Below are 15,245 nucleotides of genomic sequence, written 5' to 3' on the forward strand. Positions count from 1 at the left end.
GTTCGTTTCTATGTCGTTAGATCTATCGACCAATCACACTGACTGATCACTGATAACTACTGAAATTTTTAGCGATTGAAAATTGCGATCGTTGGTCATCGGCTCTGGTCAACAAACATTGTTAGGTCACTGTCGCTGGTTTGTGTCACCAGCGACACAAACACGAACAAGACCTTACTTGATTTCGTAGAGTAAATGGAGTCAACGCCTTTGATTTAATTAAAATGGAGTCAACGCCTTTGATTTAATTAAAAGTTTTTTCGTGTAGGTTGTAATTAATTAAAAAAACAGAAACACAATAAATAAGTTGAATTGTTTCTTTTTTTACTCTGGGTTAATAAAATTGTGTTAACCTTGTTTTTTTTAAAAAAAATTGGATTTAAGTTGGATATTTCATTGAGTTGGATTGTGTTTTCCATTCAACTTAAATCAAATTTATATTTTATATACTTTATTTATAACCTAAATTCACATGTTAAATTAAACTATTAAACAGAATCATCAAAAAATTTCCGAAAATGTATTTTGACTATATATTTTTCGTTTAACTTTCTTGGTGCGACTATATGAACAATTCTTTATGGTAGAAAATAGGGAGATCAAGCCTCCCATACATATTATTAAAGAACAGAAAAGTAAGTACAAACTTACTTGGGAGCAAAGCACCCCTGACATCTTTTGACAAAATTGGAGCAAACACAACTAGAATTTTTTTCTAACAAATAAACTTTAGTGTAAAGAAAAATCACAGATTGCTAATCTGTCGACCAAACGATTATACGTGAGAAACAAAAATTATTCAGTCCCTTGATATGAAGCTATGACACAACCATACGAGGAACAACAACATATGAGCGTTACTAATCTCTATCTTAAGAAACCTCACCATTATTTCCGAATCCACCTCAAACTCCAGGCTATATATATACCATAGTAAACACTCATACTTCTGCTATCGATGCCGAGCATATCCTTAAGTTTAGTTTAAAACCTACTCCTCAAACCCAGGAAGCATCCCGCATCACACCCTTGGCCGTAGCCATTCCCGAGTTCCCATGGGATGCCCCATCGGTGTTAAGTTTCATCCACCCCTGCCTTGTGATACTTCACGTACGATACCATCTGTTCCACTCTCACTAGGTTTGCCCTCGGACCTCGTTGCGCCAAGTTAGCCACTAATACTAGATCTTTGACAAGCTGTCTTCTATCTTGATATTACTATTCGTACTAAAAACATAACGACACTTCCACTTCAATCTCCACCAAAGCGCCATTCCAAATAGGATAGAGCTGAATTTGTTTCTCCATCCAAATTCCCATACATCAATTCGAGTAAGGGGGTGATGAACATATGTATTCTAATTCATATAATTTTAACCTTTTAAATTACAATTTCTCCAAAGTTAAAAGTTTCACCCTAACCCTAAATTAGAAAATAAAAAAAAGAAAGAATAAAGAGCAGTCCATATATATAATTATATAAAAAAGGAAAATAAAATGAGGATTGATTAGAGAAAAAAACAAAATATTATTAATCGTCCGATAACCCAATCTCTCTGTTTCCCCAAACACAAAAATATACGCTTTCTCTCTCTCACTTCAAAATCCTCCCGAGACCTCTCTTCTTCTCGCAGCCGACGATCCATCCAAAAAAAAAACTCGGACACCGGTGATCGTCTTTCACCTACCTCGCCGACCTCTCCGTCCTCTCTATTACGATCTACCATCACCACAATCCGTTTTCTCTCGAGTCCGATACAAACTTGCGAAAAAAATCCCTCGAAACGTTTACGAAACTTTTTCTCCAGTTTCTGTAATTTTGAATTCGGCTTCGAAGAGATTAGATTGTCCGGTGAGATTCTTATAACCGTGCTTGATTTTCAAATCAAGTTGTTTTTGTTCTGAAGAAAAAAACAATATATATATATATATATATATATATATTCATTCCGCCTCAGAGAGTTTATCATCTCTTATGTGACTGTGTGTTTGAAATAAGCTTCTTCTCTATAACTCCTTTGTTGTGCTCCTTCTCTTTAATGGGATACCTAATTCTAGGGTTCATCTACCTTTTTTCTTTTTTCAATTTGACAATTCGAGATTTAGAGGGCTTTAGTATTCGATTTCGAGTTTTAATCGTGTTTTGCGTGGTGGATCTGTCTTCGACCTTGCTTTCCTACTGAAGTGATTGCGTAGACATTTTTTTTTTTATCCTTGTTCTGTTTCTTCTTCTCGTTGCAGAGGAGGCGAGCAGCATCTTCTTACCTTGTTTATCTGAACATCAGCTTCCATTAGATCTGCTTTTGTTTTGGCATTGATGCAGATGTCATGTCACGTGCTCCTCGGATTCTGGGATATTCTTAGTTTCAGTTTAAACATTCTCTCTGCTGCTCTTATTTTCCTGCTAATCGTAACCAAGTCTCGTTTTTATTGTAACCATTTTTGCTTAATAACTCATTTGTCTTTTTTTTCTTTTTCTTTCATAGTTCTATTGAGACCTTGAAGATTGTTGCCGACTGCAAGCCAGAGAGAGAGAGAGAGAGAGAGAGAGAGAGAGAGAGCTTACTTTAGTTGCTGGCTTCATGTGAGAAGATGGCCTTCTTTAGAAACTACTCTAACGATACTGTGTCACATAATGTTGTGGATGAAAATGAGGAGCCGCAAAATGCTGCCACTTTTCAGACTTCACCTTTGAATGAAGATGTGGATGGTACCTATAGTGAAAGAGGCTTTGACATGAACATGGATGTACGGTATCAAAGTGACCCAGAACCAGGATGTAGTATTAGGCAGCAAAATCAGACAGCAATTGATGATGTAGCTGGTCCTGTGGATTCCCATTATCAACCTTCGGCTAGGAGAATGGGTGTCACAGGGAGGTGGGGTTCCACTTTTTGGAAAGACTGTCAGCCAATGGGACAGAGAGAGGGCTCTGATCCTGCCAAAGATTCACAATCCGGTTACAAAGAAGCTTACCATTCTGAAGATAATCTCTCAAATGAACGTAGTGAAAAGTTAGATTCTGAAAATGAAAATGACGAGGATACTGAAATGAACAAGCATCAAAGTGGTCAAGCTGATGTCACTGCAGATGAAATGTTGTCTGATGAATATTATGAACAGGATGAAGATAATCAAAGTGACCATGTGCACTACAAAGGGTATAGTAATCCCACAAATTCTAGATCACTGCCGAAGACAGGATCTGCTATCCATAGCAACTCGAGGGCCTCAAGAGCAATTCACAGAAACATTCACTATAGTAATAGTAATCATGAACACAATGGTGATGCTGATATAGACTATGAAGAGGAGGAAGATGGTAAACTCTTTCAATTTTTACTCCTAAATAGCTTGACTGCATTGTTTGTTAGAACTTGTGTCTATGCTTTTTCCACTGAGCACTTCCCACGCCATGTGCTTGGTCTGAACTTCAGTAACATATTTGATCTTATTTCTCATCAGAGGATGACCCTGAAGATGCTGACTTTGAGCCCTATGATGCTGTTGATGATGGTGGTGCAAGGAAAAAGGTTTGACTTCATACAATTCTTGTGTTAAGATATGTATCCTTCACAATGAAGCTAAAACTGAACAAAAGAATGGAGATACTTTCTGAGCCATTTCTTAACTAAGTTTACTATTCGGAAGGATAATTTTCATTAATATGTTGTGTTCTAGCCTTTTAACTTGTTATAGTTTTGATGGGAATTCTTACAACTGGGTTGTTTTTTGATAGCATGGCCAAGGTTGGGACGTTTCTGATGAAGATCCTGAGAGTGATGATGATATCGATCTTTCCGACTACGAGGATGACTATGGTACAAAAAAGCCCAAGGTTAGGCAACAGAGTAAAGGTTTCCGGAAATCTAGCTCTGGACTTGAACGAAAATCATCCCATGCTTCAAATCGACAAAAGAGGAAAACGTCATATCAAGATGATGGCTCAGAGGAGGACTCTGATAATAACAACGATGAGGGTTTTAGAAGCCTAGCCAGAAGAGGCACAACTCTCCGACAAAACAATGGTAGGTCAACCAATAACATAGGACAGAGTAGTGAAGTTCGCAGCTCCACCCGATCAGTTCGTAAAGTCTCTTATGTGGAGAGTGAAGACAGTGAAGATATGGATGATGGGAGAAATCGTAAAAACCAAAAGGTATGATCTTTGGAATCCTTGCCCTGCTATTTAATGAACTTATATTCTCTGTTTTGCCCTTTTGTCTGATATGTGCTCGTTAGGATGACATTGAAGAGGAGGATCCGGATGTTATTGAAAAAGTGCTCTGGCATCAGCCGAAGGGTATGGGTGAAGATGCTCACACAAATAACAAATCAACAGTTCCTGTTTTAGTTAGCCAACTGTTTGATACTGAGTCAGATTGGAATGAAATGGAATTCCTTATAAAATGGAAAGGCCAATCACACTTGCATTGTCAGTGGAAAACGTTGAGCGATCTCCAAAATGTACATCCTTTCGACACCTTTTTTAATCAATCTTTTGCATTTATTTGTGATGATACTATTTTCGTTTCTAATTTTTTGCTTTGTTGCGTATGTTTGTGCTCTTGCAGCTTAGTGGGTATAAGAAGGTTCTTAACTATACGAAGAAAGTGACGGAGGAGATTAGGTATAGGACAGCACTCTCACGAGAGGAGGTAATGTTTGAATGTCTGGAAGATTTTCTGCTTTTTATTATCCTTATATGTACAAGGAAGAATGCCATAAGATGCATCCCTGATGTTCCTCATCATGGTTATATTTCTTATTTCGCTTGTGAAACCATGTTTACCACGATAGATGATACTTTTCAGTTTGTACTTTTGGCATTATCATATTAAACACGTGCTGCCATAGTCTGTATTGGGATATGTCAAATAGATTTGTCAAAAATGTTATCATGGTATATAAATCTGAAATTCTTTCACTTGATATATTTTTCACCTTTTAGATTGAGGTCAATGACGTGAGCAAAGAAATGGATCTGGACATCATTAAGCAGAATAGTCAGGTAGTGTTTTCGATCCATCAGACTTGCAATCTAATTTCACATCTTATCCACTGCTGTTTACAACTATAGCTTTGGCAATTTATATTGGAATATTCCTGATGTGAGCTAATTTATGTGTGTTATTTAGGTAGAAAGAATAATTGCAGATCGAATCAGCAAAGATGGTTTAGGGGATGTTGTGCCAGAGTATCTAGTTAAGTGGCAAGGGCTATCTTATGCTGAAGCAACTTGGTATATTCTCTAACACTCTGGATGGATCTTGTTTCTTATTTCCTTCTTTTTGTAGTGATTGAGTGTTGTTTCCATAAATTGAGACGCATTCTATAAATGATCTAGAATTTGTAATTATTGATTCATTTACCCCTCAAGTATCATTTTCTTCCTGTTTTTTTATTTTTAGGGAGAAGGATGTCGATATAGCATTTGCACAAGTTGCTATTGATGAGTACAAGGTAGAGTTTGATTTTCTGTTATAATTCTCCAACTATGTTCTTTTCCCCTCTGATTAGTAGTAATAAGAATATTGGGTTCAAATTTCGTAGTCACGACGTGACTGATGTCACTTCTTCAACAAGTGCAGTTTACTTCTTGTTTATAGCACACAGATATTCTAGAAGGAAATACAAATGCTTACAAAATATTAAGCAACTTATTTTAGTCAGTTTAATGTGCAGGTTATTTAACAGTGCTATTATACTTGTCAATTCCTAATCTATTATATTTAGACTAGTGTATAGATGGGTCTATTTGTGCAGAGTCAGATCCATAAAAAAATTAAGTTGCTTTAATACTTGAGGTAATTTATATCTATGATTCAGGCTCGTGAAGTTTCAATTGCAGTGCAAGGGAAAATGGTAGAACAGCAGCGTACAAAAGGAAAAGGTTTGTTACATACTTACATAAAATCATTAGTTTTATAGTTTTCCTTTGTTTTTACGTTATATTGAAAACATATAAAAATAATAATCTTCATTAGAGAAACGCCTTAACTTGTTGCCTGGTTATTTCTAGTCTGGTCTCTGCATCTTCGTCTCTCCAATCCAAAAGGGATAATCATTTATAATTGATTATAAACTACAGCGTCTTTGTCTTTTATTTATTCACATAAGAATGTGAATGAGCCGGCGTAATAGAAAATTTAACGAAATACTTAAGAGAGGCATCACTTTGATTTTTATGCTCTGTCACTTTGTTATGTTTATTTTGAATGTAGTAATTCTCTGTTTTGTATGTGATTCCAAAGTATGCTTCCGTTCCCACTTTATATCTGAGATATAGGGTAGGTGAAAAATCTATTTCTAATGCTTAGTTTTGGTTACTGTTCTGTGTAGCAAGTTTGAGGAAGCTTGACGAGCAGCCTGAGTGGCTAAGTGGAGGTACTCTACGGGACTATCAGCTGGAGGGTTTGAATTTTCTTGTCAACAGGTGTGTCACTTATCTCCCTTCCTAATTGCTGGTGATGCTTTACTTGTCTGCTTGGTCTAATGGTTCGCTTCCTTTTATTTTCCAGCTGGCTTAATGATACTAATGTCATTTTGGCTGATGAAATGGGTCTTGGTAAAACAGTTCAGTCGGTTTCAATGCTTGGGTTTTTGCAGGTGAGAATTCTTTTTTTTTTTTCCAGCGAGCATTCAAGTTTTCTTTTTCTTAGCATTACCACTTTTCATGCTAAGATTTCTCTTCTTTTTCTTTTAATTTTTTCTCTCAGAATACCCAACAAATCCCAGGTCCATTTCTTGTTGTTGTGCCTTTGTCAACTCTAGCTAACTGGGCTAAAGAATTTAGAAAGTGGCTTCCTGGCATGAATATAATAGTATATGTTGGCACCCGAGCTAGTCGAGAAGTGAGTAACAAAACATATGATGTTCATGATATAGCTTCTAACAATTTTCAGGGTGTTAAGAGTTCCTCTTGTATGCCCATTGTCTATCTATTTATTTCATTTATTGGCCTACTCAACAGTTTTTCTATAGTAATAGATATATTATTAGCATATAAACGTCTCTATCCCTCTCTCCCTCTGGTGTAGAATTTTGATTTTGGTAAATTACTGGCTTCAGGTATGTCAGCAATACGAATTTTACAATGAAAAGAAAGTAGGCCGTCCCATAAAGTTCAATGCACTGTTGACTACTTACGAAGTAGTTCTGAAGGATAAAGCTTTCCTCTCCAAGATTAAGTGGATTTACTTAATGGTGGATGAAGCACATCGACTGAAAAATAGTGAGGCACAGCTCTACACAGCTCTTTTGGTATGTGACTTTTTAAAGAACTTTTATCTATTTTCATGGTTCTGATTTCGGTTGTTCAGAATTAGTGGCGTATCTTATCTGTTTCAGGAATTTAGTACAAAGAACAAATTGCTAATTACTGGTACTCCACTACAGAATAGTGTCGAAGAGCTTTGGTATGTTGCTTCCCTTTTAAGCGTTTCTCTGAAGATTACCTTTTTTTGTTATTTCGGATTCATATTAATCCTGAAACTTGCAAGTTTATGGTCTTTGTTTGCTTATAATCTTTTACAATGTTGATTTTTGTATTATATGTGGATCCACCCTTTTTAATACAAGCCGTGCTCTTGAAAATTCTGATGATGTGTTTTTAATGCTACTGACAAAGCTTATATTGGGTTTTTTTAAAAAAAAAATTCTTGACATAATGATTCGTTGCTAACATAATACATGGACTGCTTTCTTGTATCATATGCTACTATTATTCCTTTGTATTTTGCAACTATGATAAACGACTTATTATATATTTTTTTGCAGGGCTCTGCTCCACTTTCTTGATCCTGGCAAGTTTAAGAATAAGGATGAGTTTGTTGAAAACTACAAGAACCTTAGCTCATTTAATGAATCTGAAGTAAGCTTTGTCCGTTGCTTAATAGTATGCTGCCTTAATGAAGTATAGTTTATTTATTATTCAGTCGTCCACTAGCTTATACTTTTTTGGAATTTAGCTCGCCAATCTTCATTTAGAATTGAGACCCCATATTCTACGACGAGTGATTAAAGATGTTGAGAAGTCGTTGCCTCCAAAAATCGAACGTATACTAAGAGTTGAGATGTCCCCTCTTCAGAAACAGTAAGCATAACTTCAGCTGACACTTTTGATTGGGTAGCTTTAAATATTGTGACTTATATTCTGTTTTTCTGTTTTAGGTACTACAAGTGGATACTGGAGCGCAACTTCCGTGATTTAAATAAAGGGGTGCGCGGTAATCAGGTGGGTGACTTTATGATGCACCTAGGTTCTCATATTTATGGTTATGAAATAGTTATTCCTTTTCCCCTGCACTTAAGGTTGGGTGGATTACTTTAATGATTATTCAACTTCTTAAGTTTGCAGGTATTATAATTGTCAAGCTAACAATCTCTGAGTTACAATCAACAGGTTTCACTTTTAAACATCGTGGTGGAGTTGAAGAAATGCTGCAATCATCCTTTCTTATTTGAGAGTGCAGACCATGGATATGGGGGTGATATAAACGATAACTCTAAGCTGGATAAAATTATTCTAAGCAGCGGAAAGCTAGTTATCCTAGACAAGCTACTGGTTAGACTGCGTGAGACTAAGCATCGTGTGCTCATCTTCTCTCAGGTGCGGTTCAATGACTTCTATTCTTTCTAGTGGATATTTTACTTTATTGAAATGAATGTTGTCATATATCAGTTCCACTATTCTCCTGCTGCTCCCTTGTTAGACTGTGTTATACTGCACCTTGTGCTTATCTTCCCGCAATTGTGATTCAGTGACATTTACTCTTGATTAACATGTACGTGGTTTTCTTTTCTGTAATGTGTCCTATCATGATTTTTTTAGATAACTTGTTTCAGTTATGCTTATTTCCATATCTCATCAGATGGCTCAAAATCATACCTATGGTCCATCATTTGTATATGATTAGTACATTGCGTTATATTTGGTTGTACTGCTTAGTTTGTTGTGTGAATGGCACTTCCAGGAAAACAAATTTGGAACGTATAAGACTCTTTTGTTGCTGTTACACAGAAGTTGCTTTCTCTATAACTGTTAAGTGATCAAATTTGTTTAGGAAAACTGGAGCTCTTTGGATTAGAAGCTCTTTCACCTTGTTGTTTGGCTCTTTTGCATTGTTACCTCTTACAAATTATGTCTTGAATTTTATGAATTAATTATTTTTGCACTGTTTGCCTTGCAGATGGTAAGAATGTTAGATATCCTGGCGGAATACCTGTCTCTTAGAGGTTTCCAGTTCCAGAGACTAGATGGTAGTACTAAGGCAGAACTGCGTCAGCAGGCAATGGATCATTTTAACGCACCTGCTAGTGACGACTTTTGCTTTCTTCTTTCGACCCGAGCTGGTGGACTGGGTATCAATCTTGCTACTGCTGATACAGTCGTTATATTTGACTCTGATTGGAATCCACAGAATGACCTGCAGGTTTTGCCTCCAACAAAATTCGCTACCTTTTGGATTATTACTCTTCATAATTATTAATGGAATCCCAACCCTCATATATCAGGCTATGAGTCGAGCGCACAGAATTGGGCAACAAGAGGTCGTGAACATTTATAGATTTGTCACTAGCAAAAGTGTTGAAGAAGAGATCCTGGAGCGCGCGAAAAGAAAAATGGTACACTAGTTATAGACGGATCCATGCTCAGATTATGTTTGCATAAATTCTTTAGCAGCACCAATGAATTCCTTAGTTCTGCATCCTCTCACCTTCATGAAATGATTTCACTTCAGAGAGCTGTCACCAATTCTTAAGTTGCAATATTTGTTATTTTTGTTTTTTTTGGGGCTGTTCAATAATCTTAGTTTCGGTTTATTATAGCAGGCTGTAACTTTTTTTGGTCCACCATTCTTTAGGTACTTGATCATTTGGTTATTCAAAAATTGAATGCTGAGGGTAGGCTGGAGAAGCGAGAAACTAAAAAGGGAAGTAATTTTGACAAGGTGAGAGCATCTTTTAAATGTTTATCGTGGCCGTTTTGTTTCCTTCAAAGGTTTCATTTCTGTGAGTCTGACACATGTTTTGTATTCTAGAACGAGCTTTCTGCAATATTGAGATTTGGAGCGGAAGAACTTTTTAAAGAGGAGAAAAATGATGAGGAAAGTAAAAAGCGGCTGTTGAGTATGGATATTGATGAAATCCTAGAGAGGGCAGAGCAAGTTGAGGAAAAGGATATTGGTGAAACAGAACACGAGCTGTTAGGTGCTTTTAAGGCAAGTGTAAATGTTTTTTCCGCTCTTTCTGTCTTTAGTTTGAGGTGAACCTAATAGATGCAAAGCAGCCCGAGACTATCCTTTTGCTTCTAAGGCTGAATTCTCGGTGCGACGATTAGGCACCCGTAGACGTCTTTGTCCTTCAGGATTGGTCCTTCTAGGTCTTTATCAAGTTACTAAAATTGTCTTTCAAGTGCTGCTTTAAGTATTTGTTTTGTCCTTCTGGGGTCGTCGAAACCGTTTCTGGGGATAAATCCTTTTTATTTTATTGGTGAAATTCTTTACTCTGCTAACTTCTCTGTGCATTTAGGTTGCCAACTTTTGCAACGCTGAAGATGATGGGTCCTTCTGGAGTCGCTGGATAAAACCTGAATCTGTGGTTACGGCCGAAGTAAAAATGCTAACTTCTACAAGAGTGCCTCCTATGTCATAGGTTTTTTCACATAGTCAGATTAAATATATTTCAGTTTCTAAACTTGTGTTACCTTTGTGTAGGAAGCTCTTGCACCACGGGCTGCTAGGAGTACAAAGAGTTATGTGGATCCTAGCCATCCTGACAGGACTAGCAGAAGGAAAAAGAAAGGATCTGAGCCTCCGGAGCATACAGAGAGAAGTCAGAAGCGCAGAAAAACTGAATTTTTTGTTCCTTCAACCCCAATATTAGAGGGGACTTCAGCTCAAGTGAGAGGCTGGTCTTATGGAAATCTTCCTAAGAGAGATGCGCAGCGATTTTATCGAACTGTACGTCAAAGTTATTCTTATCTAATGTTTCTTTCTGCATATTTTCTAAGTACTGGAAAAATATTTAAATTTAAGGCTCTTCAGTTTGTTCAGCCTCAATGATTTCATGATTTCGGTTTAGTTTTTAAGTTTAGTTTGAGTAGTTCCAAGATTGATTGACTGATTTACTTACTTCTACACCATGATGTTATTGAACTGACGCTTGTTACATATCTGGTTTACAATTCAGGTCATGAAGTTTGGGAACCATAACCAAATTGCATGTATTGCAGAAGAGGTGGGTGGTGTTGTTGAAGCAGCCCCGGAGGAAGCACAAGTTGAGCTGTTTGATGCGTTAATTGATGGTTGTAAGGAATCTGTTGAAACAGGAAATTTTGAACCAAAGGTAAAACCTGAAATAAACCATCTGAATTGGAGGTTCTTTTGTTTTCCACTTTTCCTAGTTGTTCACTTGGATTTTTCCTGTTTTCTATCCTCTGCAGGGTCCTGTGTTGGATTTCTTTGGTGTGCCAGTAAAAGCGAACGAACTATTAAAACGTGTGCAAGGGCTGCAACTCCTATCGAAGCGCATTAGTCGATATGATGATCCAATTTCACAATTCCGGGTGTTGTCATACCTTAAACCTTCAAATTGGTCCAAGGGTTGCGGTTGGAATCAGAGTATGTGTAACCTAATTCAATATTATCATATCAACATCTGTCTTATGTCTTTTCATCCAAATTCTTTTTATTATTTGGTGTTCTCAGTTGATGATGCGAGATTGCTTCTGGGAATACTTTATCATGGTTTTGGGAACTGGGAAAAGATTAGATTAGATGAGAGCCTTGGACTTGCAAAGAAGATTGCTCCTGTTGAACTTCAACACCATGAGACTTTTCTACCTCGTGCTCCAAACTTAAAGGAGCGTGCCACTGCACTTCTGGAAATGGTGCATATTACCTGCTAAGATTTCTCTTAGTTATTAATTTTGTAATAACGTTCCTTGAAGAAGAGATTAACAGTATGAAATTCACTTTTCACAGGAACTGACTGCAGCTGGAGGGAAAAATACAAACGCAAAAGCATCCCGTAAAAATTCCAAAAAGGTTAAGGATAATCTTATCAATCAATTTAAAGCGCCTGCCAGAGACCGAAGAGGAAAATCGGGTCCTGCCATATCAACAAAAGATGGACCTCAGAAAACCCAAAAAGCTGAGCCGTTGGTAAAGGAAGAAGGAGAAATGTCTGATGATGAGGAAGTTTACGAGCAGTTCAAGGAGCAGAAATGGATGGAATGGTGTGAAGATGTCTTGGCTGATGAAATCAAAACTCTTGGACGTCTACAAAGATTGCAAAGCACGAGTGCAGATCTGCCAAAGGAGAAGGTTTCATTTTTTGTTACTCCTTCCATCGTTGATAGTGGCAGTGGCACTTTGATGTGTCTTTATCTGATCTCTCTCAAAACTTCCTTATGTTACTACACAGGTGCTTTTCAAAATCCGGAGATATCTGGAAATTGTAGGGCGAAGAATAGATGAAATTGTCGTAGAACACGAAGAAGATTTATATAAGCAAGATAGTAAGTAATGCAACCTCTGGTTACTCTGCAGCCAGGTTTCTGTTTTTTTGTAAATTTGGGAATCAAAAGTTGGTGATAGTTGGATAAACCCTGGTAGCCTCTAAGTGGCAAAATACTCTTTTACTCAGATAACCATTTTAATGCACACGGTTGTATTATTAACGGGGAATCAAAATGCAGGAATGACAATGAGATTGTGGAACTATGTTTCAACTTTCTCAAATTTGTCGGGGGATCGACTCAATCAGATATACTCCAAACTGAAGCAGGAGAAAGAAGAAGAGGAAGGGGTCGGGCCATCGCACCTAAATGGCTCATCTGCTGGCTTTGGTTCTAGGAACTTCCAGAGGCAACAAAAATACAAAACAGCAGGGAATTCGCAAGGATCGCAGCAGGTATACAAGGGCATTGACACAGCAAAGTTTGAAGCCTGGAAACGGAGAAGAAGAACAGAAAACGATGTGCAGTCTGAGCGACCACCGATAACAAACTCTAACTCACTGGGAATACTCGGCCCTGGACCATTGGATAGAAGCCATCGGGCACGTCAAACTGGATTTCCCCCGAGATAAGTTTACTCTGTTCTGGTACAATACAATATGCGGTGCATCTGCCGGTTGGACTCTGGTTTTATCATGGATTTAGAAGTTCAACATAGATACGCGGGAGATTCATTTTTTTCATATAAAAAAAAGTCGGAAACACAGCAGCAATATGTTCAGTTTTGGTTGCTAATATTGGAGATTGGCATGCCTGACTAGCTGATGCTGACGCTGACGGAATGATATATACCGGAGAAAGCCATAAGTTTGTTGTTGAACAAAGAGATAGCACTTACCAGGTGGTTTGCTTAGGTATAAAATAGTTGTGGATGTAGTCGAGTTGCTGAACTCTATTTCCTTATATCTATATATATGTTACCCATTCGGGCTAGAGCAAATTGTACATTACCAGTTTTGTTAATTTTATTTTACTTATATTCTGTGTTTCTTACGCTTTACATTGAGAATACGCCATAGTTTGTATAGTTGTTACTTGTTTGTGTACAAGTGATTTATATTCAGATGCCTTTTAATTCGACTCGAAGTTTAAAAACTAGAAAAAGAGAAACACTGGTGGAAAGCAAATACTCGCTTACGTGGTGGAACAATTACTTCACATCTTGTGTCAATAATCAATATCGATTCACCCGCTAACATCAGCACCAAAGTTCTTGGAAAGAAGGAATTTGAAATTTCCTCCATTCTTAAGTTGGATGTTCCTAACTCTAATATTATAAATGGTATTGCAAAGTAAAGTTAATTGGGTAAATGACATTGAATAAAGATTTATCAAACAAGAAAAAATGTATGAGTAAAATTTTATTGCGTAAATGAAGGTTATATTAAAATGAACTTCTAGAAAATATAATCATTTGCTATTCTTGTATATGTAAACAAATTTTTTTTTTTTTTTGCTCAATTGTAAATATTTCATTGAAAATGAAAAAAGTTTAGGTTACACTTCAAAGAATTGAAACCTATACATATGGTTTCATGGCAAAAAAAGGTTTAAAACATGAAAGCATAATACGGTAATTAAACTAAGTTTGCGGTCCATCTACTCAACCAAGCCAAGAAGCTTTGGGAACAAGATGAAGCGATGACGTTTATATTGTCCTTCCCGAATGAGTTGCAAAAGGAGAAGGGCTGATGCAGATTTTAAGACACCTCGATACGACTACTAACTAGCTATAGAAACCTTTTGCAGGAGGCCCGAGACCAAGCCGTCAACTGTAAAGCTCCAAAACATCGATCACAAACTCTCCCTGCGTTATGTGAGATTGTTTCTTCGTTTCAATCCATAAGCTTTCTCAGAACAGAACCTCACATGCCATAATACAAAAGGTGCAAGCTCCCTCTAACCAAGTTCATCTTCGAAGTCAACAACTCAGAGTAAAATAAAACTATTCAATACTATACACCAGAAGCCAATAGCCCTACTAGCTTCTCTATAGCACAAACAAGACGCAAGGAAGAGGCGAGTACGCAAAGCAAAGCAATTTTCAAACTTTTTTTTTTTTTTTTTCTAACTCAGAGTAAATCCCCAGGCTTTATGGAGGGTTCGGGACTAATTTCTGGGGAGGTGCAGCCCACGGATAGACCCTTTCTCCGGATATTCAAATGGGCTGTTAGATAGACCTATATCCGTGTAAAGGTGTCCAAAAAAATGTGACTTAGTTTCGCGCAACAGAAGAATCGAACCTGAAACGTTGTAGCGTCCCAATTCCGCTCCCTACCACTCGACCACAACCTCCCAGACAAATCTTCAAACATTGGCAAAAACAATAGGAAGCCACAACATAAAAATGCCTTGAACCAAACCAAATAAATTGTAAACAAATATTAGTGCGCCAAATAATTATACTTACCTCCAAAATAATTGACCACATGCATACATAATGAAAAATATGAATCAATATGATGTGTTAGATGTCTACATAGAAAGAAAAAAACGTATTACAAGGAAAAAAATAATATAGAAAATGATATGGCTCAAACTAATATAGAAAAATTATTATCAAATGATCACATAAACATAATGTTAGCTGGATAAATCAAGCATCATATAAACACTTAAATGGAAAAAGATCATCTTTAAAAGGAATAGCTAAATTCAATTTTGTCACTCGGCTCAAAAATAGTTTCTAATTTTTTTTGATATGAAGTAAAATTACTCATTC

General features: G+C 37.0%; 1 protein-coding gene across 6 annotated transcripts; it reads left to right on the top strand.

Annotated features, from left to right (window-relative positions):
- Positions 1-1,499: 1,499 nt before the first annotated feature.
- LOC104709447 (protein CHROMATIN REMODELING 5) lies at positions 1,500-13,500 on the top strand. 6 transcript variants are annotated; one of them, XM_087460197.1, is made up of 31 exons: positions 1,500-1,852; positions 2,487-3,322; positions 3,466-3,533; positions 3,740-4,159; positions 4,243-4,467; positions 4,575-4,658; positions 4,952-5,011; positions 5,139-5,242; positions 5,412-5,463; positions 5,830-5,893; positions 6,343-6,436; positions 6,522-6,609; positions 6,720-6,854; positions 7,072-7,263; positions 7,351-7,418; positions 7,780-7,873; positions 7,971-8,095; positions 8,173-8,236; positions 8,405-8,611; positions 9,192-9,434; positions 9,517-9,627; positions 9,867-9,953; positions 10,044-10,223; positions 10,534-10,614; positions 10,719-10,964; positions 11,194-11,349; positions 11,447-11,624; positions 11,712-11,893; positions 11,988-12,329; positions 12,430-12,523; positions 12,704-13,500. In XM_087460197.1, exons 2-31 carry the CDS (start codon positions 2,593-2,595, stop codon positions 13,093-13,095), a joined length of 5,166 nt encoding a protein of 1,721 aa, XP_087316323.1. In that variant the 5' UTR covers positions 1,500-1,852; positions 2,487-2,592; the 3' UTR covers positions 13,096-13,500. The 6 variants fall into 6 exon arrangements, 4 of the variants coding, with proteins under 4 accessions (XP_087316323.1, XP_087316329.1, XP_087316330.1 ...); XR_015562797.1 differs by having other exon boundaries at positions 1,511-1,852; positions 10,723-10,964; XM_087460203.1 differs by having other exon boundaries at positions 1,511-1,852; positions 4,256-4,467.
- Positions 13,501-15,245: the final 1,745 nt, after the last annotated feature.

The sequence above is a fragment of the Camelina sativa genome, chromosome 1 (genome assembly GCF_030686135.1).
Source record: "Camelina sativa cultivar CO46 ecotype springtype chromosome 1, ASM3068613v1".
Lineage (NCBI taxonomy): Eukaryota > Viridiplantae > Streptophyta > Magnoliopsida > Brassicales > Brassicaceae > Camelina > Camelina sativa.

Excerpts from the sequence above, each read along its gene's own strand:
- LOC104709447 (XM_087460197.1), top strand. The coding sequence starts at position 2,593 with ATGGCCTTCTTTAGAAACTACTCTAACGATACTGTGTCACATAATGTT. Across the intron at positions 7,874-7,970 it reads GCTCATTTAATGAATCTGAA|CTCGCCAATCTTCATTTAGA; the intron begins GTAAGCTTTGTC and ends TTTGGAATTTAG. Across the intron at positions 8,237-8,404 it reads AAGGGGTGCGCGGTAATCAG|GTTTCACTTTTAAACATCGT; the intron begins GTGGGTGACTTT and ends TACAATCAACAG.